At 39.5% G+C, this 20,440-nt stretch overlaps 3 protein-coding genes across 4 annotated transcripts; 2 read left to right on the top strand and 1 right to left on the bottom strand.

Annotated features, from left to right (window-relative positions):
- The first annotated feature begins 1,349 nt into the window (after positions 1 to 1,349).
- LOC116264902 (microtubule-destabilizing protein 60) lies at positions 1,350 to 3,137 on the top strand. Its single transcript, XM_031645355.2, has 7 exons — positions 1,350 to 1,482; positions 1,572 to 1,670; positions 1,977 to 2,099; positions 2,279 to 2,377; positions 2,463 to 2,522; positions 2,603 to 2,697; positions 2,787 to 3,137. Exons 1-7 carry the CDS (start codon positions 1,462 to 1,464, stop codon positions 2,911 to 2,913), a joined length of 624 nt encoding a protein of 207 aa, XP_031501215.1. The 5' UTR covers positions 1,350 to 1,461; the 3' UTR covers positions 2,914 to 3,137.
- A 667-nt stretch (positions 3,138 to 3,804) lies between these two features.
- LOC116264388 (110 kDa U5 small nuclear ribonucleoprotein component CLO-like) lies at positions 3,805 to 10,360 on the bottom strand. The gene is made up of 10 exons (XM_031644560.2): positions 9,384 to 10,360; positions 8,174 to 8,242; positions 6,868 to 8,061; positions 6,671 to 6,769; positions 6,417 to 6,575; positions 5,748 to 5,833; positions 5,469 to 5,667; positions 5,268 to 5,378; positions 4,490 to 4,696; positions 3,805 to 4,281 (listed from the first exon to the last, which is right to left on the bottom strand). The coding sequence occupies exons 1-10, from the start codon at positions 10,143 to 10,145 to the stop codon at positions 4,186 to 4,188; spliced, it is 2,982 nt and encodes a 993-aa protein (XP_031500420.1). The 5' UTR covers positions 10,146 to 10,360; the 3' UTR covers positions 3,805 to 4,185.
- Positions 10,361 to 10,871: 511 nt separating this feature from the next.
- Positions 10,872 to 19,147, top strand: LOC116264723 (T-complex protein 1 subunit beta). Of its 2 annotated transcripts, none has more exons than XM_031645079.2 (12): positions 10,872 to 11,075; positions 11,487 to 11,559; positions 11,890 to 11,946; positions 13,242 to 13,307; positions 13,447 to 13,558; positions 13,838 to 13,966; positions 14,359 to 14,430; positions 14,751 to 14,866; positions 15,027 to 15,103; positions 16,334 to 16,819; positions 18,233 to 18,548; positions 18,660 to 19,147. In XM_031645079.2, exons 2-12 carry the CDS (start codon positions 11,554 to 11,556, stop codon positions 18,804 to 18,806), a joined length of 1,584 nt encoding a protein of 527 aa, XP_031500939.1. In that variant the 5' UTR covers positions 10,872 to 11,075; positions 11,487 to 11,553; the 3' UTR covers positions 18,807 to 19,147. The 2 variants fall into 2 exon arrangements, with proteins under 2 accessions (XP_031500939.1, XP_031500940.1); XM_031645080.2 differs by having other exon boundaries at positions 11,069 to 11,209.
- Positions 19,148 to 20,440: the final 1,293 nt, after the last annotated feature.

The following is a 20,440-nucleotide window of genomic DNA, read 5'->3' as shown; positions in this document are numbered from 1 at the left end:
ACTGTCAGCTCTGAATCATTTAAATGTGCAAAAAGTTTATCTTTTCTGCTAATCAGGCTAAAACCAGCTGATTTTGGTTTGTACAGTTAATAATGTGGTTTGTACTGTAATAGAATTCGAAGTTAGCATTTGACAGTGACACAGTGGCAGAGCTAGAAATTTAAACAGGAGTGGACACCAATAACATTAAAAAATATGCCAATAAAAGTACGCAATTAGAATAACAAATTAAGTATGTCTATAGTGAAAGTTTTCAAATAATTTTAAATTTCATGTGCTTGTCTGCATAAGGGATTTTTTTGTGTGCCACCAACTATCACATCTGAAGGCCATATACATGGGACTTTCGGAGAATTTACCAGAAGAGTGTCGTTCACTACATGATATGAACAATGTACTAAAAATTTTAAAAATATAAACTTAATCCAGTTGCAGGTAGCCGAAAGGACAAAAAAGAGCTCTTTCTGGTTAAAAGAATTTATTCCATGGCAGGTAGCCCTGAAGATTTTTGGGAGAATCATCTATATATCATTGTGCCTGTTGTTGGAAAAGGGGATGAATTTTTTAAAGAAGAATGCATAACCTTCCTTCTAAAAAATTATATTTCTATTGATGTTGGATAAGCAGGTTCCTTTTTCTTATGTTTTCTTTCTTTTTCCCCTCAAATCTTATTTTTCATCTTTGTTCATAAATCTTGGTTTGTGGAAAATATGGTGGCATATAAACGTGGAATAGTTCCAAAAATAAAACTCAGAAAAAAATGTAAATACATTTTGTGCCACCAACCTGCCTAAAGCTGTCCTTTTTCTTCTATCTTGCGCCCTAAGAACAGAGAGGCTAAATGCTGAAAGTTTACCTATTTTGAATTATTGTTTTCTAAGGAAGCTCGTGGGTATGGATACCCTTGTAGAATTCCTGATGATTGATGACACCATTTTTTTTCTTTTACTAAGAAGATGAACTCATTCACATTCTTCAACATGTAAAAAGGAAAAAAGAACAAAAGAGACACCAAGGAAGTAATAATTCACTGCCCGTATCTTTGTCTGTCTTCTGCAATAATACAATACCAATGACAGTTCAATGATTAGAAGGAACTTTTATGACGACCAGAAATTTTAAACAATACGAAATCAAATATTGTTCGTACAATGTCCATGCATATGATTCTTGTCAATCATTTCAGTTCTTAAGAAGATGAAGAAGAAGAAGAAGAAAAGGCGTACATGGCCACAAGAAGCCATGCAGAAGGGGGTTGGTACGAGAACACACACACTCTCTCTCTCTTTCTGTGCACATCAAGAGATTCGAAAACTTATCTCGCACCACCTACCTCTGGAAAAGTATTGCGCATTTGTTTGGAAGCATGTTAACCATCTTCCAACAGCAAAATAAATGTAAGATGTGTTGGTCCACGACCCACCATTCTAGAATCTGCTCGCCCTATATCCTTTCTCCCACATGGCTTCTCCGGAGCACAAGGTGCTCTTCTCTCTTTACCCCTCTCGCTCGCGTGCGCGCATAGCTTCTATCTTCTCTCTTTTTTATTAATCTTTCCCTGAATGTCGCAGAGTCGGGATGCTGCTCCAAATTCTTTACAGAACAGAGACTGTGGAAGCAAAAGGACCACTAAGAATGGTCAATCTCAGCAGCTAAAACTCGACGAAGAGGTGAGCCAGATTCTTCTTTTGCTCCAACAATCGGCTATTTGCAGCTACGCCGTTCTTACTTCTCTCTAGTGCGTTCCTGTGTTTTCCCAAAATATCATCGAGTAGTTTTGCTTTTGGTGCATTAAAAAAGAAGCGGGCCCGACAATTTATTGCTCGAGACAAGAAGGCAAGCGGTAGTTTTGGTCTCTAGATGAGGATGGGTGGTTACACTTTGATAGACTTGATTGTGGGGAAGAATGTATCGAGAAAATAGCATTCTCATAAAATAAATGCTAGTATGTATTTAAGATTGTAAATCTTTTGCAGCCAAGAGGCCAGACAAAGGTGGAAGAATTGATGTGCAGACTCCAGAAACTCCTGAATGATGAACCAGAAATTCGTTCCGCCATTGCTAGTGGCCTCTCATCATCGCCCACGGACAAACCAAACGTAAAATAATCTGTCACTCTCTCACATACCCACAAATGCACACAAAGTTATATTTTCCTATTCTTTTCATGCTTAATAATTTGACCGTGCATTGAACAAACAATTACCTTGCAAAAAAGCATGAGCTGAATGGACAAGAGATTCAATTTCTAATATTTGGGTTGCGTGCTTTTACTTAGGCGGCACCAAAGCCCCAAGTAAAAGAACCGATTAAGCCCATGGAGATCAAGCTTCATACTGAAATGAGGGCCATCAAGCGTGCAGGGTTCAACCATTTTGTATGCATACTCTCTCTTTCTCTCTCTTTGTCACATATTCACGCACACACGCACACACATATTTATACGTGCCATTTGCTGTAAGGTTGCCAGCAAGATTCAATATATGGAGCAACAAAGGAAACAAGAAGAGACCATCCAAAAGGTAAGAAACTTCATATGTTGGTACTCTGTTCTCAAGAACTTCCAACACTCGACGTTAATTCAGTTCGTTTTGCGAGACAGATGATGGAGAAAGAACAGATCAAGTTACTGAGGAAGGAGATGATCCCACGTGCAAAACTCATGCCATTCTTTGACAAGCCATTCTTCCCTCAGAGGTATTTGTATACTAGAAACAGTAATTGGATGCTTTGAGTTTGGACATTAAGAGGAAGAACACATGATAAGCTCTTATTAAAATGGACAGGTCTACAAAGAGGCTGACTGTGCCAAAGGAACCAAGCTTCCACATACTAAGCAGCAGGTGTGCAAAGCGCACAACATGCAATGTACTCTGTTATCCCGTGTACGAAAATGTGAAGCCAGTAAAATGACAGGAAGCAGTCTCTTATATTGACGGATGATTGTTTATAATACCAAAGTTCAAAAACCTTCTAATATATGGTTAGAGAAGTGAAAGATTGGCATTTAGACTGTTTCTCTGTTCCAGCATGTCTTGCCACTTTCTACTGAAATAATTTTGGTGTCATTTGGTTTGAGAACTTATATTCAATACCTCATGTATTTGTGTACAATAATACACTATTGTGGGGTGTGAGCTGGCCTTATGCTAATTTCTACCAACAGACATTCTTTATGTCCGATAGATGCAGGTGGCACACTCATCGCAGGGGAAGACAGACAAATGTTAAAATAGAACGCCGAAAAGTAGCACTATACAATTTCTGATCTAGCGTGTATCTACCCACTTTGCAAGTAAAACTCGCGTCTACCACTGGCTTCAAGCAGAATAATCTTGTCGCTCTAATCGAATGTTTTCAATCAAAACGCCTTGGAAACCAACAGTAAATCAAATCCGATATATAAGCAATCCTAAAAGTCAAAATTGGGTATGGAATCCTGGCTAACTGAATAAGAGCTTCTATTTGTTTAAAGAGTCTCTCTGAGTCTCTCTTACCCTCGAGTGCAAGGACTCAATGGAGTAGATTATTTTCGCAGTCATGCAGTTGCTATAAAGCCTGACAAATGCCAGTATATCCACATGGAAGACGACCAAGACCTGAGCGACTGAGCCTGAAGGCTCAGCCTCCGGCTTGCAGAAGAGGTTTTGAATTATAAAAACAGTTTCCAACAACAACCCCCTCCGCGACCCTGTGCGTCTACCACCTTCTGGGACGATTTTTTCTGATTTACGCTACCAAAATATCCAGTTTTCCGATGTTTTCATTTGTGATTATCAGAACTGCATCACTTAAATGCAAACATAAAAAAAAATTAAACCGAAGTAGAAATAACCTTTGGGGCACAATACCCTAACTGGTATCATGTACAACTACAGGTATCTTCATGCGGTCGAGACAACATTTAATTATTTTGCAGCCACCTATAAAAACAAATGCATGAACATTGCCAAATTCATGCATAGGCAGGGCCTGCATACCCAAACCAGCTAGACGCTCCCAGCAATGATTCTATTTGGTGTAAACTTAGACAAGCTGTAGAATTCGATGCCTATGATGCCATTGCTGAGGCCCCTCGAATGCACCATCTGACCTTGACTTATCAGGAGGAACGAACCATTGCCCTGTTGAACCGGTCGGTAGTCTAGGCAAAGTTTCTGATAACCACCACCCATTGATTTCAAATTACAATATGTGTTGCAAATCAGCATCTTGTCGTGCCAGCTCAAGCAACATAGGATCATCAAAGAACTTGTTGATGCTCACATCTTCACTCATACCCTGCACAAAAAATTCAAGTTGATTTACTTTCAAGAACAGGAGCTGTCCATAATGTGCGTATGTGCATGATGCTTATTTCTTCGAGTCAAATCACATAGCCCTCATCAAAGCCAGAGAAAAAAGGAATAAGATTATACATGGTCCGGCAAAAACACTCCAAAATTATCATCACATGCATGCATATATTATACACATTTAGGATCCATACCTTCCTTCTTCGAGTCTTGACCATGAACTCACGAGCCAAGTGCTGAACTGGTGCAGGTTCTAAAGGCCGTAAAACAACAGATTTATCTAATGGGTCACCAGGAACAATAGCCCAATGATCAAAGACTGACATGCAGAACGCCTGCCCCTGTGTGTGGTACCTCAGGTCTGTCTCAAAACCAAAAGATTCAATCACGGGCAAAAAGGCCTGCAATTTTACATAAAGAGCAATTGTTAGCCACCAAAATCATTATGTTCCTATTTTCTTCACTACAACATGACAATTATATATACTCATGGTTAGTTATCTCAGCATGCAAAAGTGAACCTCAATATACAAGTAATATGGCATCATTATCCAAGAAGATTTTAATTAACAAATTTTGAACTCACTCAACCTAGCAACCAGGTTTTGTTATTTACAGATAATTCAATAAAATGAATATCAAACATATCCAGCGAAATATTTAACTGGATCCTATTTCCTATATTCCAGATAGAAATATCATGCCATGCAAAGCACAGGTTTGGTGAGATACATGGAAATCAGACGAGCAATAACAATAACATGTAATCCAAATCATGCACTCATTGCCTCGAGCCCAGACAAAGTGAGGTTATATTCACATTTTTGGACAGCCAAAGGTAAATAACCTAAACTACAAGAGGTTATGTAATAGTTGCTGGTGATATAACATAACATGCTACAATCAACTCCCATCAGCCTATGTCACTTACGTTGGCAGCACTCACACAAACACACAGACAGATATGCATACCTTAACAATATAAGCAGGGGTCCCTGGCTTTGGCACATCAGCAGTTACATGGCCCCGTCTCCGTGACAACACAGTATAGATTGCAGAAACACAGTCAATAGGAGTTTGGATCTGAAGGCCAGACAATGAGAAGAAGTTTAATATAGAATATCAACGCAAGACACATTCATTAACCTTATATACATTTATATCAATTATTACCTCCACATAGTACACAGGCTCCATCAAACGTGGGGTTGCCATGAGAAAAGCTGAATATGCCACTCGCCTAGCTGTAGGAATTATCTGACCACCACCTCTGTGCAAAGGCTCTGATGCAATGTTCGCATCCAGGATTTTAAATTTAACATTCCGGATGGGTTCATCACAAAGTGGTCCCTCACGTGCACCCCACTGAAACCTGCAGGATACAGACTCAAATAAACAAACATTCAAGCAATGTATTCCAGACAACATATCACACCATGATATGGCATCTACCCTTGGACAATTGAATCCTTGACAGCATTCAGCAAACTCTTATCTACTTCTCCAGGTAGTGTATCGTCCAAAAGTATGTTTGGCCCCTGCATAAATAGCCATTACATGGTCAGAGAACATTTCTTCTACTTTTTTCTGAGCTATCAAGCTTCAAATAGTAAGAATGACAAGGCAAGGACTTGAGATCCAATGGCATAAGTATAGTTATGGTAAAAAGAAGCCGGTATGGGAAAGAAGCTAACTGCTTGATAAAGAGAAATAAAGCTTCCAATAGTCTAGGTTGCAATCAGATGACTATAAATAAAATAAAATTTCAAAGGGAGAAAGAGAGGTGCAACAGCAGTCGGAAAATGAAGCCACCTCATGATTGATATACACTTATAAAACCACTTGTGCACTAGCACAATAAACGTAAAGATTTCTGGAAACTCGATCAAGAAACTGGTGAAGATAAGCCATAAAGTCTAGCATTTGCACCTATAAATGCGTGTAGAAACTAACCCTATGTTACATGGGGCTGCAAATAGGCCACTGCATCCAATCAGCATGCAGGTGCAGGCGTGAATATTTGATGATTATTACATTTTATGCTCTAGATGAAAAGCGTGAAATGACTTGCCATCTACATGAACAATGTCCAAACTCTGAAACACTAAAAAACTTTAATACCTGCTTATCTGGTCCAAATGCCCATATAGATCGTGCGGCCAGCAAATCCCAGTCATATTTGTCTTTGAAGAAGTCTCCAATTGTCTTCCTCGACCAATCAAGACTGACAACGCCATTTTCAATATCTTCTGCCAGGCCCCTCTCAAGTGGCTCAGCAAGCTGCACCAAGAGATGAAAATGTAAATATAACAAGCATCAGCTAGAAATGCCGCAGAACTAAGGGGAAGCAAGAAAAAAGGTGATTGTTAACTTACCATGGTGATTCTATTCTTCTTGTTTGGTGTTTCTGCAAAACATTTGATTGAGGAAGACTCCACAACTGTTTCACAGAATGAAACTACAGGATCCGCCACCTAGAGAGGAAAATATTTTTGTCAATAAAAATTTCATAAAAGAAAATAGGTTTTGAAATCATAAATTTCGTAACATCATCATTGTGCCAAGAGCGAACCTTGACTTCCACTTCTGAGTATAGTTCCCTCAGATCCTTCATTATAGAATCCAGATATATCTCTCCAGTGCCTAATATTGTGTGCTCACCAGATTCCTCCACTTTGGTTATTGCCAAAGGATAGCTTTTGCTGATTTTACGAAGCCCTTCCACCATTTTGGGCAACTCACTAGGATTTAGGGGCTCAGTTGCTGTTTTCACAACAGGAAGGGTATTAAAGCGTAGGGGATGGAAGATGTAAACATCTTCATCCATTTCCAATGGACAAAGTGTGGCAGTTTTCATAATGGATTCATCTACACCCTCAATTAAAACCCAAGAACCTGCTGGTGCTTCACTAATGGGAAGTCGATAACGAGCTTGGTAGACCCACAGTTTTGTGACTAATTTAACTGTCATGTCTTCCTCATCATCAGGCGAATAGCCTTCACCTAACACACGCACTGTCTGCCCAGTTTGGATTTTTCCACTGTAAACTCTACCAAACGCATCAAAGACACTACAATCAGACTTAGGGTAAAGTTTTGTAATGTTAACCATGAGAGGCCCTGATGCATCACACTCTTTCATAGCCTCGAAAAGTAACGATGAACGTGGTCCTGTGTAGATATGATCTACCTTTCTCATTGCACCATCCTTAGCAGACGGGATGTGCTGCACAAGCATATCAGTGAATCCAGTTGCAGATCCAAAAACTGAGCTGCATGCTAATCTCAACAGAGGCCTCACATTCAACTTATATGCTGCATTGCTAAGTGTCACACCTAACTCAGCAAGGGTGCACTCAACAGTTTTCCTATGTTCACCTATAACTTGGCTATATAACTTGTACAAAGGTTCAAGAATAAATTGCACAAATGATCTTTCGCCTCCACTAAGTGGCGGTTTTCTCCTGAAAACTCTAGTATCAGGATGGTAGTACAAGTCTCCCCACAGACGAGCTGCAAACTTATTAGCATCAAATGGTATCCCATGAAGCTTAACATATAATTTCGCAAACGATTGCAGAGTGAAGGACCATCCAGCATTTGCACTAGCAAAACAGACATTGCCAGCAGTTGGATCAATCGTTTGAACACCTCCTGCTGTGGTAGAGAAAGCTGAGATAAGATCATTAATAACTTCAAGTGTATGCCTCAACTTGAAGTATGCATCCGTTGGTGGCAATTTGAGCTCAGTTATCAGGCGATCAACCTTCAAAGTAAAAAAAAAAGAAGGAAAGAATGATTGATACATGCAGAAGACAAAAAACGATATTGGAAAGGAACAGACGGATAAAATGAAAACAAGGTACTAGATGAATTACCTTGTTTATCACTACAACTATAGGCAGTCTTTCTTGTATTGCATGACGTATAGCCCTTTCTGTGTTTACCTGCTCAGATTTTTGTGGATACCAACAAATAAGTTCATTGTGAAAAGATAGTCAATAACTTAATATATGAAGTTAGCCCTCAGTAACTAGGCAAATGATTTCAGCTTAGTCAAATAATTCAAACAAATAAGGACTAAGAAGAATAGAAGATGAATTTTCATGGATTAGGAGCTGGGAATGTTAGCTGGCACCAAGTATCAAGCACGAGTCTAAGACCTAGAACTAAGGTGGTGGATGGGACTGCTAACCCTCAGTCAAATGATTTCAGGTTCATCAAATAATTCAAACAAATAAGGAGTAAGAAGAATAGAAGATGAATTTTCACGAAACAGGGGCTTGGAAAGTTAGCTGGCACCAAGTATCGAGCACGACTCTAAGACCTAGAACTAAGGTGGTGGATAGGACTGCCAAGAGCACAATTTGCTTAGTAAAGAAAATGCATAGCCCAAAAAAAACAAAGAAAACAGAAGAAAGCATAGTTCATTACACGGATCATCTAAAAATATATGCTCTAAAGTTCCAAGTAATGAAATTTAGGTACCTTGAGAGTTTGGAGTACAATTTTCTTAATCAAAGCATGATGCCCTACCTAGACATGTATTTCTAAGTGTATGCCCATAAATGGAAAATTAGGCTTCAACTGACCTAGTCCTGAGCTTCTAAAGCAGTCTTCGTGAGTTCGTGTATGAGCTTCAAGGGTGTGCAGAAGCTCCCGATGGGCATGAATAGAACCATAGAGGTTACAGTTGCGGGTGAATTTGCCTGGTTTTAGGAGCGATAAGATATCCCACTCAGCAGTTCTAGTATAGTGGCAGATTTGAAGTTTGTAAAGGAGTACCAAAGTACAATATCAACTTATTGACGATTGTTTATTCTCCTCGTCTATAACCAACTTAAGCATGTTTATGGCCCTTGCAATTCTCTGTCCTCATCAAGAAATTGGCAAAAATCCTGTAGAACAGGTTCAAATTCCTAAAGCATAGAAGGTATGATCCCACTGAACAATATATCCGAGAAGAACTACAGTACCCACTTGGACACTTCCTCATTCTTGCGGACTGTTATAGCAGGGAAGGTATAAGACAATAAGAATCGTCTGACGGCACAATTAAGAAACAAACATCCAGCAATCATATTTTACCATGACGCCCTCTGCCGCATCGACGACCACCACAGCTCCATCCGCCAGCCGCAGAGCAGCGGTCATCTCGTCCGAGAAATTGACATGTCCAGGCGTATCCATAATGTTGCAGAGGTATGATTTCCCATTTCCGTCCTCGAGCACAAGCGACATGGGCACGGCCTTGATCGATATCCTCCTCTCCTGCTCGTCAATCCTAGTATCTGTGTACCTCATGTGCTTCTCACTATCGGGATCGAAGGTGGAAATGTGGTGGGTCTGCTCGACGAGCATGTCCATGAAGACGGTCTTCCCATGATGGAGGTGGCCAACAAGGGCGACGTTGCGTACAAGACTCGGGTTCGACATGAGGCCAAGAAGAAACTGGTCGGACACGTACGTGGAGGAGTCCTTGACGCCAAGCTCGAATTTGAGGTTGCGAGGGGGCTTAATGATCGGCTGCTCCAATGGCTGCTCGTCCTCGTCCATGACCAGCGTTTCGACGCCCTCGCCGTAGACCTCCTCCGCCGTCGGGTAGTACTTCTTGTCCTCGGCCAAAACCACCTGCCCCTCGAGCTCCTCCGCAGCATCGCGGGCGTCCTGGCGCTCCGTGAGCCAGCCGTTTGGGGCAGACGTGTCGTCGTCGGATGCTCCGCGCATCTCCTCATCCTCCTCTTCGTCTGCGCCGGCGTCGCCTCGAGGGGAACCATCTTCAGAGTCGGCGTCGGAGTCGATGTCCGGGCCTATGTAATTGCCGAACTCGTCGTAGAGACTCTCATCCATGGCCGGAGAGAGAGACAGAGAAAACCTCAAATGGAATATCCAAGAAGACCTACCCTTGCAGAAGTAAACACGATTGAGCTGCACAGAGAAAGAGAGATCGAGAGAAACCCTAGACCCTGAAGAGTTGCAGAGGGAGTGTTCGTGAAATACCAAAGTTACCCAGACAGTGTTTTCCGGAACCCCTCTTCCCGCTTCCGGCCTTTCAACTCAATGCTCTTCCGTTAAGTGCTGAAACAAGCTTATCAAATCCACTTACTCAATGTCAGACCCGACTCGCCTATGCAGGTGAGTTTCTCGAACTCGATTGAGCTTTCGAATCCAAATTCAAGGATACCAAATTGTCGTCATGCTCCAAACTTTTATTTATGAAATTATCTTTTTTTTTTTTTAAGGGTGAGTGAGAGGCTCTCGCTTCAAATCTTTTTTTTTATGGGTCAAAGATAAAACACATACAGTGATTATTTCAAAACTCTAAATCAAACCATCTTGAAAGAATCAAAATATAAAATTATGATTCATTCAATAACATTTATTAATAAACATTTCACATTATAGTGACAAATCAAAATGTAGAAATGAAAGCTGACAGGCTCACTCTGAATCAAGTTTGGTTTTGAATTCCTAACTACCCAAGTTGGTTCGAGCCAGGGTGGGTCGGTCCCGACACCAAGTATCCGTTCTAACCGGAGAACGGACAGAGCATCGGTCGATGAGATGAGTTCATTCATCTGCGAGAGCCCAACCAGGGAGGGTTGCAACTAAAGACGAAGCACCTTTTTCGAGTGGATTCTAGCTCGAAGGGCTCCCTATTGGGTTTGATTTTTAATCGAACGGGGGAGAGGGTTTTTCTTTTCCCCGCCAAACGAACTAGGGCTTCTTCATCTACCGCCGCGCCTGTTTCCGCCTCCTCTCGGTTTCGTCCTCTCCCAGGTTCTTTTTCTGTCTATGCGAGTGTGTGACTGTTTCGTTTATTTCCTTTTCTGGTTCCCTCTCCCATGATCGACGTTCCATACCTCTTCTCCTTCCGTTCAGCCCCGATCATCTCTGATTGAGCGGCGCCCTTGGTTCGTCGGTCTCTCCCATCATTTCCTTGATCGACATTAATTTTTGTTTTTGTGCCGAATCCGTATGCGTTCTGCTTTCATTCACGAGATGCTTGCTTAAATGAAGCTGCAAGCGTGATTATGAAACTTAGTTTTGCGTCTCAGACCACATTTTGCTGCTTAAGTTTCAACTTGGTTGTTCCATGTTTAAGTTGCCTGCTTGTTTGGTGATTGCTTAAGTTTGATCTTGCTTGCTGTTTTAGCCACTAATGTAAGATCTTTTGCTCCAATTGCGCAGAGACTGTTAAGCAGTCTTCTCCCTTTCGCCGAATCCATCTGAGCTTCTTGCTTCCGTCCGGTTCCTGATGGCGGTATGATATTCTTTTTTCCCTTTGTTAGCTTCATGATCGGTGCCATCATGCTTTCCCCATTTGGTTATAGTTCTTAGGCTTCCATGTATCTGATAGAACGAAGAAAATGAGGATGTTTGTGTCCTTGAGGAACAAGAGTGGGATACGTTTTGGCAAGTTGGCAATAGATGGGAATGGCCTTTGAAAGATCTAGGTTCACAAAGAATGTTCCTGGGCTGGAAAAGTTATTCCATCGTGATAGAACTATTTGAGGCATTGTTACCGGAAAGATAAAATCCTGATTTTTTTTTTCTGTGTGTGTGTGTGTGTGTATGTGTTCTTTTTTCCCAGGTTGAGAAGCTTCTAAAGGATGAAGCCACACAGGAGAAGGGAGAACGAGCAAGAATGGTAAAGTTTGTTTTCACTGCAAATCTTACAATCACCAGTTTCCAATTTGTTGTAGCTTTCAAGCATGCCCCTTGTTCAAGTTTCAGTGTTTGGTAGCGAGGTTTCTAATTGAATCGTGAGTTACTGTCCTGCAAAAGAAAGTTAGAGATGCTGTGGTGGAATTTCAGATTTGAACATGTTTACTTGGATCAGGAGTTATTATCACGTGTCTGTTTCTCCCTTTGGATTTCTTTCGTATGTGTGAGTGAGTGAGTGAGTTGGTCATTGGACATGACAAGATATTCTTCTAAAGATGTTCTGTTTTGATGGAAAACATTATTTTCGTATGACACCTGGTGTATATGCTGTATGTGCATGCATGATTTATATCCTAAGGGAATTAACCACTCCCACATATTCTTTACAGGTATATCTTCATTCAAGTATGTAGTTTGTAATGTTCATTTACTGATTATCTACTTTTCACCAGCAAGTTCTATTGTGGTCTCATTTCTTGATCTTTGGTGCTCAATTTACATTTAAGCACGAATCAAGAAAGGGTATTTCCTACTAGGTCTATCGAACTTCTGTAAGACGAAGTTAGGTTATAATGTGCATGTTTTACTTTTAAGTTCCTTGTGTTGTTTGAGGAAAATCAGACATTATTCATGTACATACATGCAAAAGCAAGTAATGTTAAGGAGGCTGAAGACACTCCATCTACTGAAAACAATGAGGCACACATACACACACTAGGATTGATGAGATGCTCCAAGACCACTTATTCCCACCTGGTAAAACGGATGGGCAATGGAATACTTGGTATGTGTAATCCAGGGAGTTTTTTATGGGGACCTTTATATTACATCATGTTCTATGGATAAAGGATTTATTTTTTCAAGTCATGAAATGCTAGGGTGCTCCAAGAGTACTAGCTTCCGCCTAGTAAAGAGTAAGGGTGAAGGATACATCTTATCAGTCAGACATGCTTAGGTGTATTGGAGATAGTTTGCCTCATGATCATACTAGGATCATGTTTTTGCTGCATGTCAACACAACAAACTTTAAAGTTAGAAACAAAAGGATTTTTTGTACATTGTGAACTGTTAATTTTGCAGATCTTGAAGAACCACTGTTATGTTTTAACTTCTAAGGGCACAATGCAAAGCCTGTTTCTTTTTTTCACCAAATGGAATTTTTTGATGATTAAAAGAGGCATAGTGAACAGTCTGTTGTAGCAACTATTTGTAACCATTGGAGTCACTCAGCTTTTTCTTTGTATTCTGACATCCATCCTATTTTTTTTTGGTTTACAGGCATCCTTTGTTGGTGCCATGGCAATTGCTGATTTAGTCAAAACCACTCTAGGCCCTAAAGGAATGGTACAGTTTCTCACATCTTTCATGTCTGAAACTCAAATCCAGCAAATGAGCTTTCCAAGTTCCAAAAAGATAGTGACTTTGACAAGTTATTTTTCTTCTTACATTTGTCTGAATTAATTGTATGGGCCATTTCTTGTAGGATAAGATATTGCAGTCTGCAGGGAGAGGGCACAGTGTCACTGTTACAAATGATGGTGCTACGATCTTGAAATCACTTCATATTGACAATCCAGCCGCTAAAGTTCTAGTTGGTATCCTTTTTATGCAGAAAAGAATTCCTTCACCAAGAGTGCACTTCTTCGAATTTGCTTCTTATGATTTGTGGTGTCTTAGAATGGTTTCACTGGTTTTAACCAGAGAGATGAAACAACATTTGTGATTCTGTTGTCATTACCTACCAACCAGAAAAACTGTTACATGAATGTTATTTTTTCAGCTGGGTCATGTCTCATTGTGGCCTTATTTCATTGTTCACCCTTTTGGCTCTTGGAGATCGTCTATTCTAGCAGGTTTCCTTAACTTTTCATCAGATATTTCAAAAGTTCAAGATGATGAGGTTGGTGATGGAACTACATCAGTAGTTGTCTTGGCTGGAGAGCTGTTAAGAGAAGCTGAGAAGTTGATAGCGATGAAGATCCATCCAATGACAATTATTTCTGGTTAGCATCAATGTCGCGTGCTGAATAAATTGTCACATTTTTGAAGTTTAACTTTGATATTTTTACTACATGGTATTATTATACATGTTTTTTTTGTTTGCGAGGTATCCATGAACTGCATGTATGCTGTATATATATATGTGTGTGTGTGTGTGTGTGTAAGAGAGAGACAGAGAGAGAGAGAGAGAGAGAGAGAGAGAGAGTTAATGGATGCGGTCATCAGTTGGTCTATTAACTCTGGAGTGAATTTAGATTATTTTTCCTGAATGTGGTTCCTGTCATTTTTCAAAATATTTTGCATTAAGTGTTATCTACCAGCTCATGAATTGCTGTTTTCATTTTTGCTATATCATTTGCCATTTACAAGTGTCGATATGGTTTAATTATTGCAGGTTATAGGATGGCTGCTGAATGTGCTCGAAATGCTTTGACACAAAAAACAAAAGATAATAAGGAGAATCCAGGTAATTTTTGAACTTAACATCTCTATATGTTTTCAATTTTTGTCATCTTTTATACACTTCTGTTCTGCTACATTGCTGTTGCTAAGAGGCATGCAAAGCTACCTGATCTTCATCTACCTTTGCATTGATCAGAAATCAAAATCTAGAGTAGGGTTTGGCCTTTGAAGAATTTCAGTAAGAGTGATAACTATTATCAAGCTTTGGTAGATTGATAAATAGTGTACCTTTAAGCCGATGTGGAACTCTAGTCACAACTAGGCAATACAATATCCATTGCACTGGTGTAGCATTTTCTTACTCTAATGATTGATTTGCTTCAGAGAAATTCAGGTCGGACTTGACAAAAATTGCAACGACGACACTTTGTTCAAAGATTCTTTCTCAAGATAAAGAACATTTTGCAAAATTAGCAGTGGATGCTGTCATGAGGCTTAAGGTACTGCTTCTAGGTTATCTAGCGCTTGAGCGGGCAAATTTTGTCATCTGAATTTCAATTTTTCGTAATTCTTGGTTGTCAGTGAATTCTGATAGTGGTTAGTTCCATTATATTGTAATGAGTCCAAATGCTAATTGTTTTATATTGCTCGCTGATGCAGGGTAGCACCAATTTAGAGTCCATCCAGATCATTAAGAAGGCTGGGGGTTCATTGAAAGACTCATTCCTAGATGAAGGGTAAACATCGTTTAAAATTTTCAACTTTCCTGTGTGTGCTACCGTGAACTGAAGTGGAATAGGTTAAACCCATGGTGACCCAAAACTAGAAAATATTCCAGCGCTGTTGACATTTTGCAGCCAGCCAATAGTATTGGCAAAATCTCAAGGTAGCTCAAATGCTGCACAAGTACATGTATATATATATATGTATATATATATACACACACACACACACACACCAAAAATTCCTTAGAGAAGTTTTTTTTTTTATACATTGAGTATTTTTACAAAAAAAGTAAGTGTATGTTTTCTGTTTTGTTGTTTCATTCATATTTTAACAAACTTCCATGTCCTGTCATTTCATAGTTTTCCTGACACCCAACATGCATACACACACACACAAACAAAAAAGACAACCCTCACCCCAAACACACACACACTCAATTCACCCACAATCCACATGTGACCTGTCTGAAGTCTGATCTGTCTGTTTGGATTGTTTACTGGCTAACACACGAACATGTATGCGATCTGATCCGATTGATAGGGTGGCTCAAAATGGTTGCTATGAGTTGTACTTTCTTGATAGGATGGCTCAGCATGGTTCTCATGAACTGTATTTTCCAGTCGCGTATTCTGACTACAAGTCATATATATGTTTGCCCTTATTAATCGTTCTACATTGACATGTGATCCCATTTCAATTGTCTAAAATTGTATTAATGTCTTCCGCAGCTGTGGTCCACTATTTTTGTTAACTCTGTGTTGCAATTATTTGTGTTGCACTTAAAAGGCATAGACACCAGAAACTTCGTAAGTTCTAGGAAACATCATGATTGTTTCATCACCTTGCACCTATTTGGCCATAATGGTGACATCATTGCTGGGGTCAACTACTGAGTTGCTCAATGGGTATAGTTTTGCATTTCTTCAGAGTTCGGTTTCTTGAAAATTCTGCTAGGGTATTCCTCTTTTACTACTAAACAGTAGCTACTCTGTCATTTTAAGGGGGACCTTGTTATCATCACTGCTGTCACTGATCTGCCTGTTCCCTTTTATATTGAAAATATTTTCCTGTCAACTGTGAAATCTGACTCTGACATCTTCGTTTGTATGTTATTGCATCTCTTATTTTTCTTTGGATGGGGCTGCATCATATTACTCTCAATTTTATGACCATGGTCTAATATTTATTGCATTGGACACTGTTGTCATCATCACAACTATGTGCAACTTTCTGTCATGCAGGTTCATTTTAGACAAAAAAATTGGTGTTGGACAACCAAAACGCATTGAAAATGCAAAAATTTTGGTGGCAAATACTGCTATGGACACTGATAAGGTAAAAATTTATGGTGCTCGAGTGCGTGTGGACTCAATGGCCAGGGTTGCTCAGATTGAAGGAGCAGAAAAGGAGAAAATGAAAGAGAAGGTGCAGAAGATTATTTCTCATGGCATTAATTGCTTTGTCAATAGACAGCTGATATACAACTTTCCTGAGGAACTCTTTGCTGATGCTGGAGTCCTGGCAATTGAGCATGCCGATTTTGATGGAATAGAACGTCTTGCTTTAGTAACTGGCGGAGAAATTGCTTCAACATTTGATGACCCTGGTTCTGTTAAACTCGGGCATTGCAAACTTATTGAAGAAATCATGATTGGGGAAGATAAGTTGATCCATTTTTCTGGTGTAGAGATGGGACAGGCATGCACCATTGTATTAAGAGGTGCTAGGTATGCTTTTTCCTAGATAACTAAAAATACTTTAGTACTTGATGTACCTTTTTTGCATACGACTGGATGATTTCCCTAGTTGTGTTTATTGTGGTTCCATTGCACTGGATGAATTAGCCACTTCACTGAATATTTGCTGATTGCAAGCTTCAGTGGCAGTAATCCCTTTTTGAACCACTAAAACAAAAGCAAGGCTTCAGTTTCCTTTGTAGAGGAGTCGACCTTGGTTTTTGTCTTTGGACTTTGCATCGGATTTTGTGGTGCTTCAACCAGTCATGTGATGGGACTCCACTTGTATTTCATTACCTGCATTTCATGCCTTCAATGATGCTCCTTTCCATTGAGAAGTTCGTTCCTGCGTCCAGTTGGTTTGACTGGGAGAGATATCCAATGACTCGACTGTTGAGCAGTGTGCCAATCTTCATGAGTTTGTTTTCCTCCTTAGAAGAAAGGTTCTGAAAATAGACAGCCTTGTCCTTCGTTTGGGCCACCTCTAAAGGACTGGCCGTCTCTTTGGCTTATTCTTTTTTCCTTTTTGCTTTTCCTGGGCAAATTTGTTTTGCTTACTTGTTGTGTTTCATATCCTGCTGTTTTTTAGTTCCATGATATCAAGAGCCGTTAAGTCAGTGATAAATTATCTTTGTTTGCTATTTGGGAATCGTAGCTTTCCTCTGGAAAAGCTGGGTCCATATCTATAATGGCAGATAATTACTTATTTTTTCTAGAAAATTGAAACTAGACTTCGATGATAGCATCTTTAGTCATAGAGAAAGATAGACCTGAAGTATACAGTCGTTCAAGATTATTATGTCATCCTAGCTTCTTAAAAACTTAAAAAAGTATGCTTGAAATTTAGTTGGGTTGGTGCTGAAGTGCTGAAATGTGCTTGCAGTTTGAATATTGAAATCTGTATATGGGTCTTAGGATTGAACTGGTCTACTACCTTAATATTCAAGTATTGGATTGTGGAAGAAAGATTTTTAAATTTTAACTTCATCAAATTTACTCCATAATGAAACATGTTTATGATTTTTCTTGTTCACCTATTTTTTTTTTCTCTTGCTTTGGATAACTGCTCAACTTTCTAAGTGATTAGATCTCGTGAGGAATGCCATGCGTCTGTGCGTTCCCTTTCTCAATTCCCATGTGAACACCTCCATGTTCACCTCATTTTCTACCCTTCCTGTTCCTTCTGGGTGACTATTCAATTTTTTATCAAATTGGATCTTGTGAAAGTTTGCCAAGCCTTTTACAAGTGGAGTACACTCCTAGTTTTTAAAGCTGGAAAAATGAATTCTGCATGTGGGCCTATTTGTGCATCTTGATACATTTGAACATATTCATGACAGCTACTGGCCATTTTGTTTTTTCTAATAGGTTTTTTTAGTAATTATATTTACACTGTTGGTGCAGTTCTCATGTGTTAGATGAAGCTGAACGGTCGTTGCATGATGCACTGTGTGTACTATCCCAAACTGTGACTGACAGCAGAGTATTGCTTGGAGGAGGTTGGCCTGAAATGGTGATGTGCAGAGAAGTTGATGAGCTTGCTAGGAGAACACCAGGAAAGAAGTCTCTGGCTATCGAGGCATTCTCTCGTGCACTCCAGTCTATTCCAACTATTATCGCTGACAATGCAGGTCTAGATAGTGCAGACTTGATTGCACAATTGCGTGCTGAGCACCACAAATCTGAGACTAACGCTGGAATTGATGTCATAACTGGCGCTGTAAGAAAAGCCAGCTTTTAACTTTACATTCTTTGGTTTTAGCTCGTGTCAAACTTGTAGCGTTTTCTTATTTTTTTCATTTTCCCTCTTCCTTTATTCTACTCTTTCCAGGTTGGGGACATGGAGAAACTTGGAATATCCGAGTCATTTAAAGTGAAGCAAGCTATTCTGCTCTCTGCAACGGAGGCTGCTGAGATGATACTCAGAGTTGATGAGATTATTACTTGTGCACCACGGAAGAGGGAAGATAGGGTGTGAAGAAGGGGAATTTTCTCTCTAGCGGTTCTGAAGAATTTTTTGCAGCAGTCGTTGCCTCCGCTAGGTCTATTTATGGCTTTCTGGGAGTTGTTTTGTTTGAGTATACCATAGTACTGCAAAAGTTTCATGGAGCACTGGGGGAGTTTTGTTGGAGTACGCAGTCATATTCTTGATACTCGCGTGATCCAAACTTTTCCTTGCTGCAGTTGAATGTGTTACATTTGTTTTGTTTGAGATAATTTAGCATTTTGGCAGGCAAACGCTGAAATCCATCTCTGCTATTGGGGCTTCCCATGGTCAAAAAGAAAAAATAAAATACGTAGAGGTGCGTTTGGATTTTTTTCGCAACTTCCACACCGCTACCAATATGAACGAATAAATCACTTGAAGGGTTGTGAAAACATTAAATCACCGCAACTATCTTGACTCTCCACTTGTAGAGAGTCAAGATAGGCCATCTTCAAACGGCATTCGTTACAAGTTCTTGTGACCCTCAACGTCGTCATCTTCTTCAAAACACAACACAAGCGCATAAATTAGAAGCGGGTCTATTTCGTATCCCCGTCCCTCCAAAGTTGCGATCGTTCTAAGTCCCTGAACAGAAGTTCTCCGATAAACTAATCCGGCTTCTCGACGACTTCTGATGGTGCTCAGCCCTAATTAGAGGGGCCTCGATGGCTACTTGATCCTACTAGCCAAGGCCTTTACTCATCGCCCGAAGGCCCCAACCTATTGAGTGAGAACCATTTTGTATTATTTAAATTGTTTCAATGAGGAGATGTTAGCCTACACCTAAGTATTCTAGATAAGATAAAGTAGCTTTGACGGAGCTAGGACATAATTCACTATATAAAAAAAATTAAAGACTACCAATTACTAAAAGACAGAGGTTTTTCAACAAATATTTAATATTATAATTTTCTAATGATTTCGAATGTGAAACAATTTATATGGTTCTTATTCACAATCGTAGGTTTTGTTTTTCCAGTAGGCCGGCTGTCTAACCATAGGATGCTAATCCAAAAAATATAGCTAAATTATATATATATATATATATATATATATATATATATATATATATATATATATATATATATATATATATATAATCAATCGAATATTGGATGTTGTTAGATAGTTAAATATTTAAAAGGCATTGCTAAAAGCATAATAAACGATCATGAACGTTCCACAGGTCTATTCAATTCCAGTTAAATGTTAAGAGATCGTTTCGTAACTGTACCATCAAATAGAATGGATAGGATGTTATGTCTGTCACACTCCATCCTATCAATGGTGTTTTTACAATGTTAGACATGAAACACTATATCTACTTCAAGCCATTGCTTGATAATTCTCGTAGAAAGGAGTAGCATTTTTCAGAAAAGTTGTAAAATGCGATCTTTTCTTAAAATATGGCTAAAATATAGAAACATAACGATTTCCTATTATTTTTTTAACTTTACAAGAGAATGGCACGCCGCCTGCATGTCTCTCGTGTGCATAATTTTATTTTCTTTAACTTCTTATCAAGTGTGGAGAAAATAAGAACTTGCTCGGCTCGTATTTTATACTCTCACCATGTGATCAAGAGCCACAGCTCATGTATGTCATCTTATGGAGGGCAGACGGCT

The sequence above is a fragment of the Nymphaea colorata genome, chromosome 11, assembly GCF_008831285.2.
Source record: "Nymphaea colorata isolate Beijing-Zhang1983 chromosome 11, ASM883128v2, whole genome shotgun sequence".
Classification (NCBI taxonomy): Eukaryota; Viridiplantae; Streptophyta; class Magnoliopsida; order Nymphaeales; family Nymphaeaceae; genus Nymphaea; species Nymphaea colorata.
This window is presented reverse-complemented; position numbering and strand designations above follow the sequence as displayed.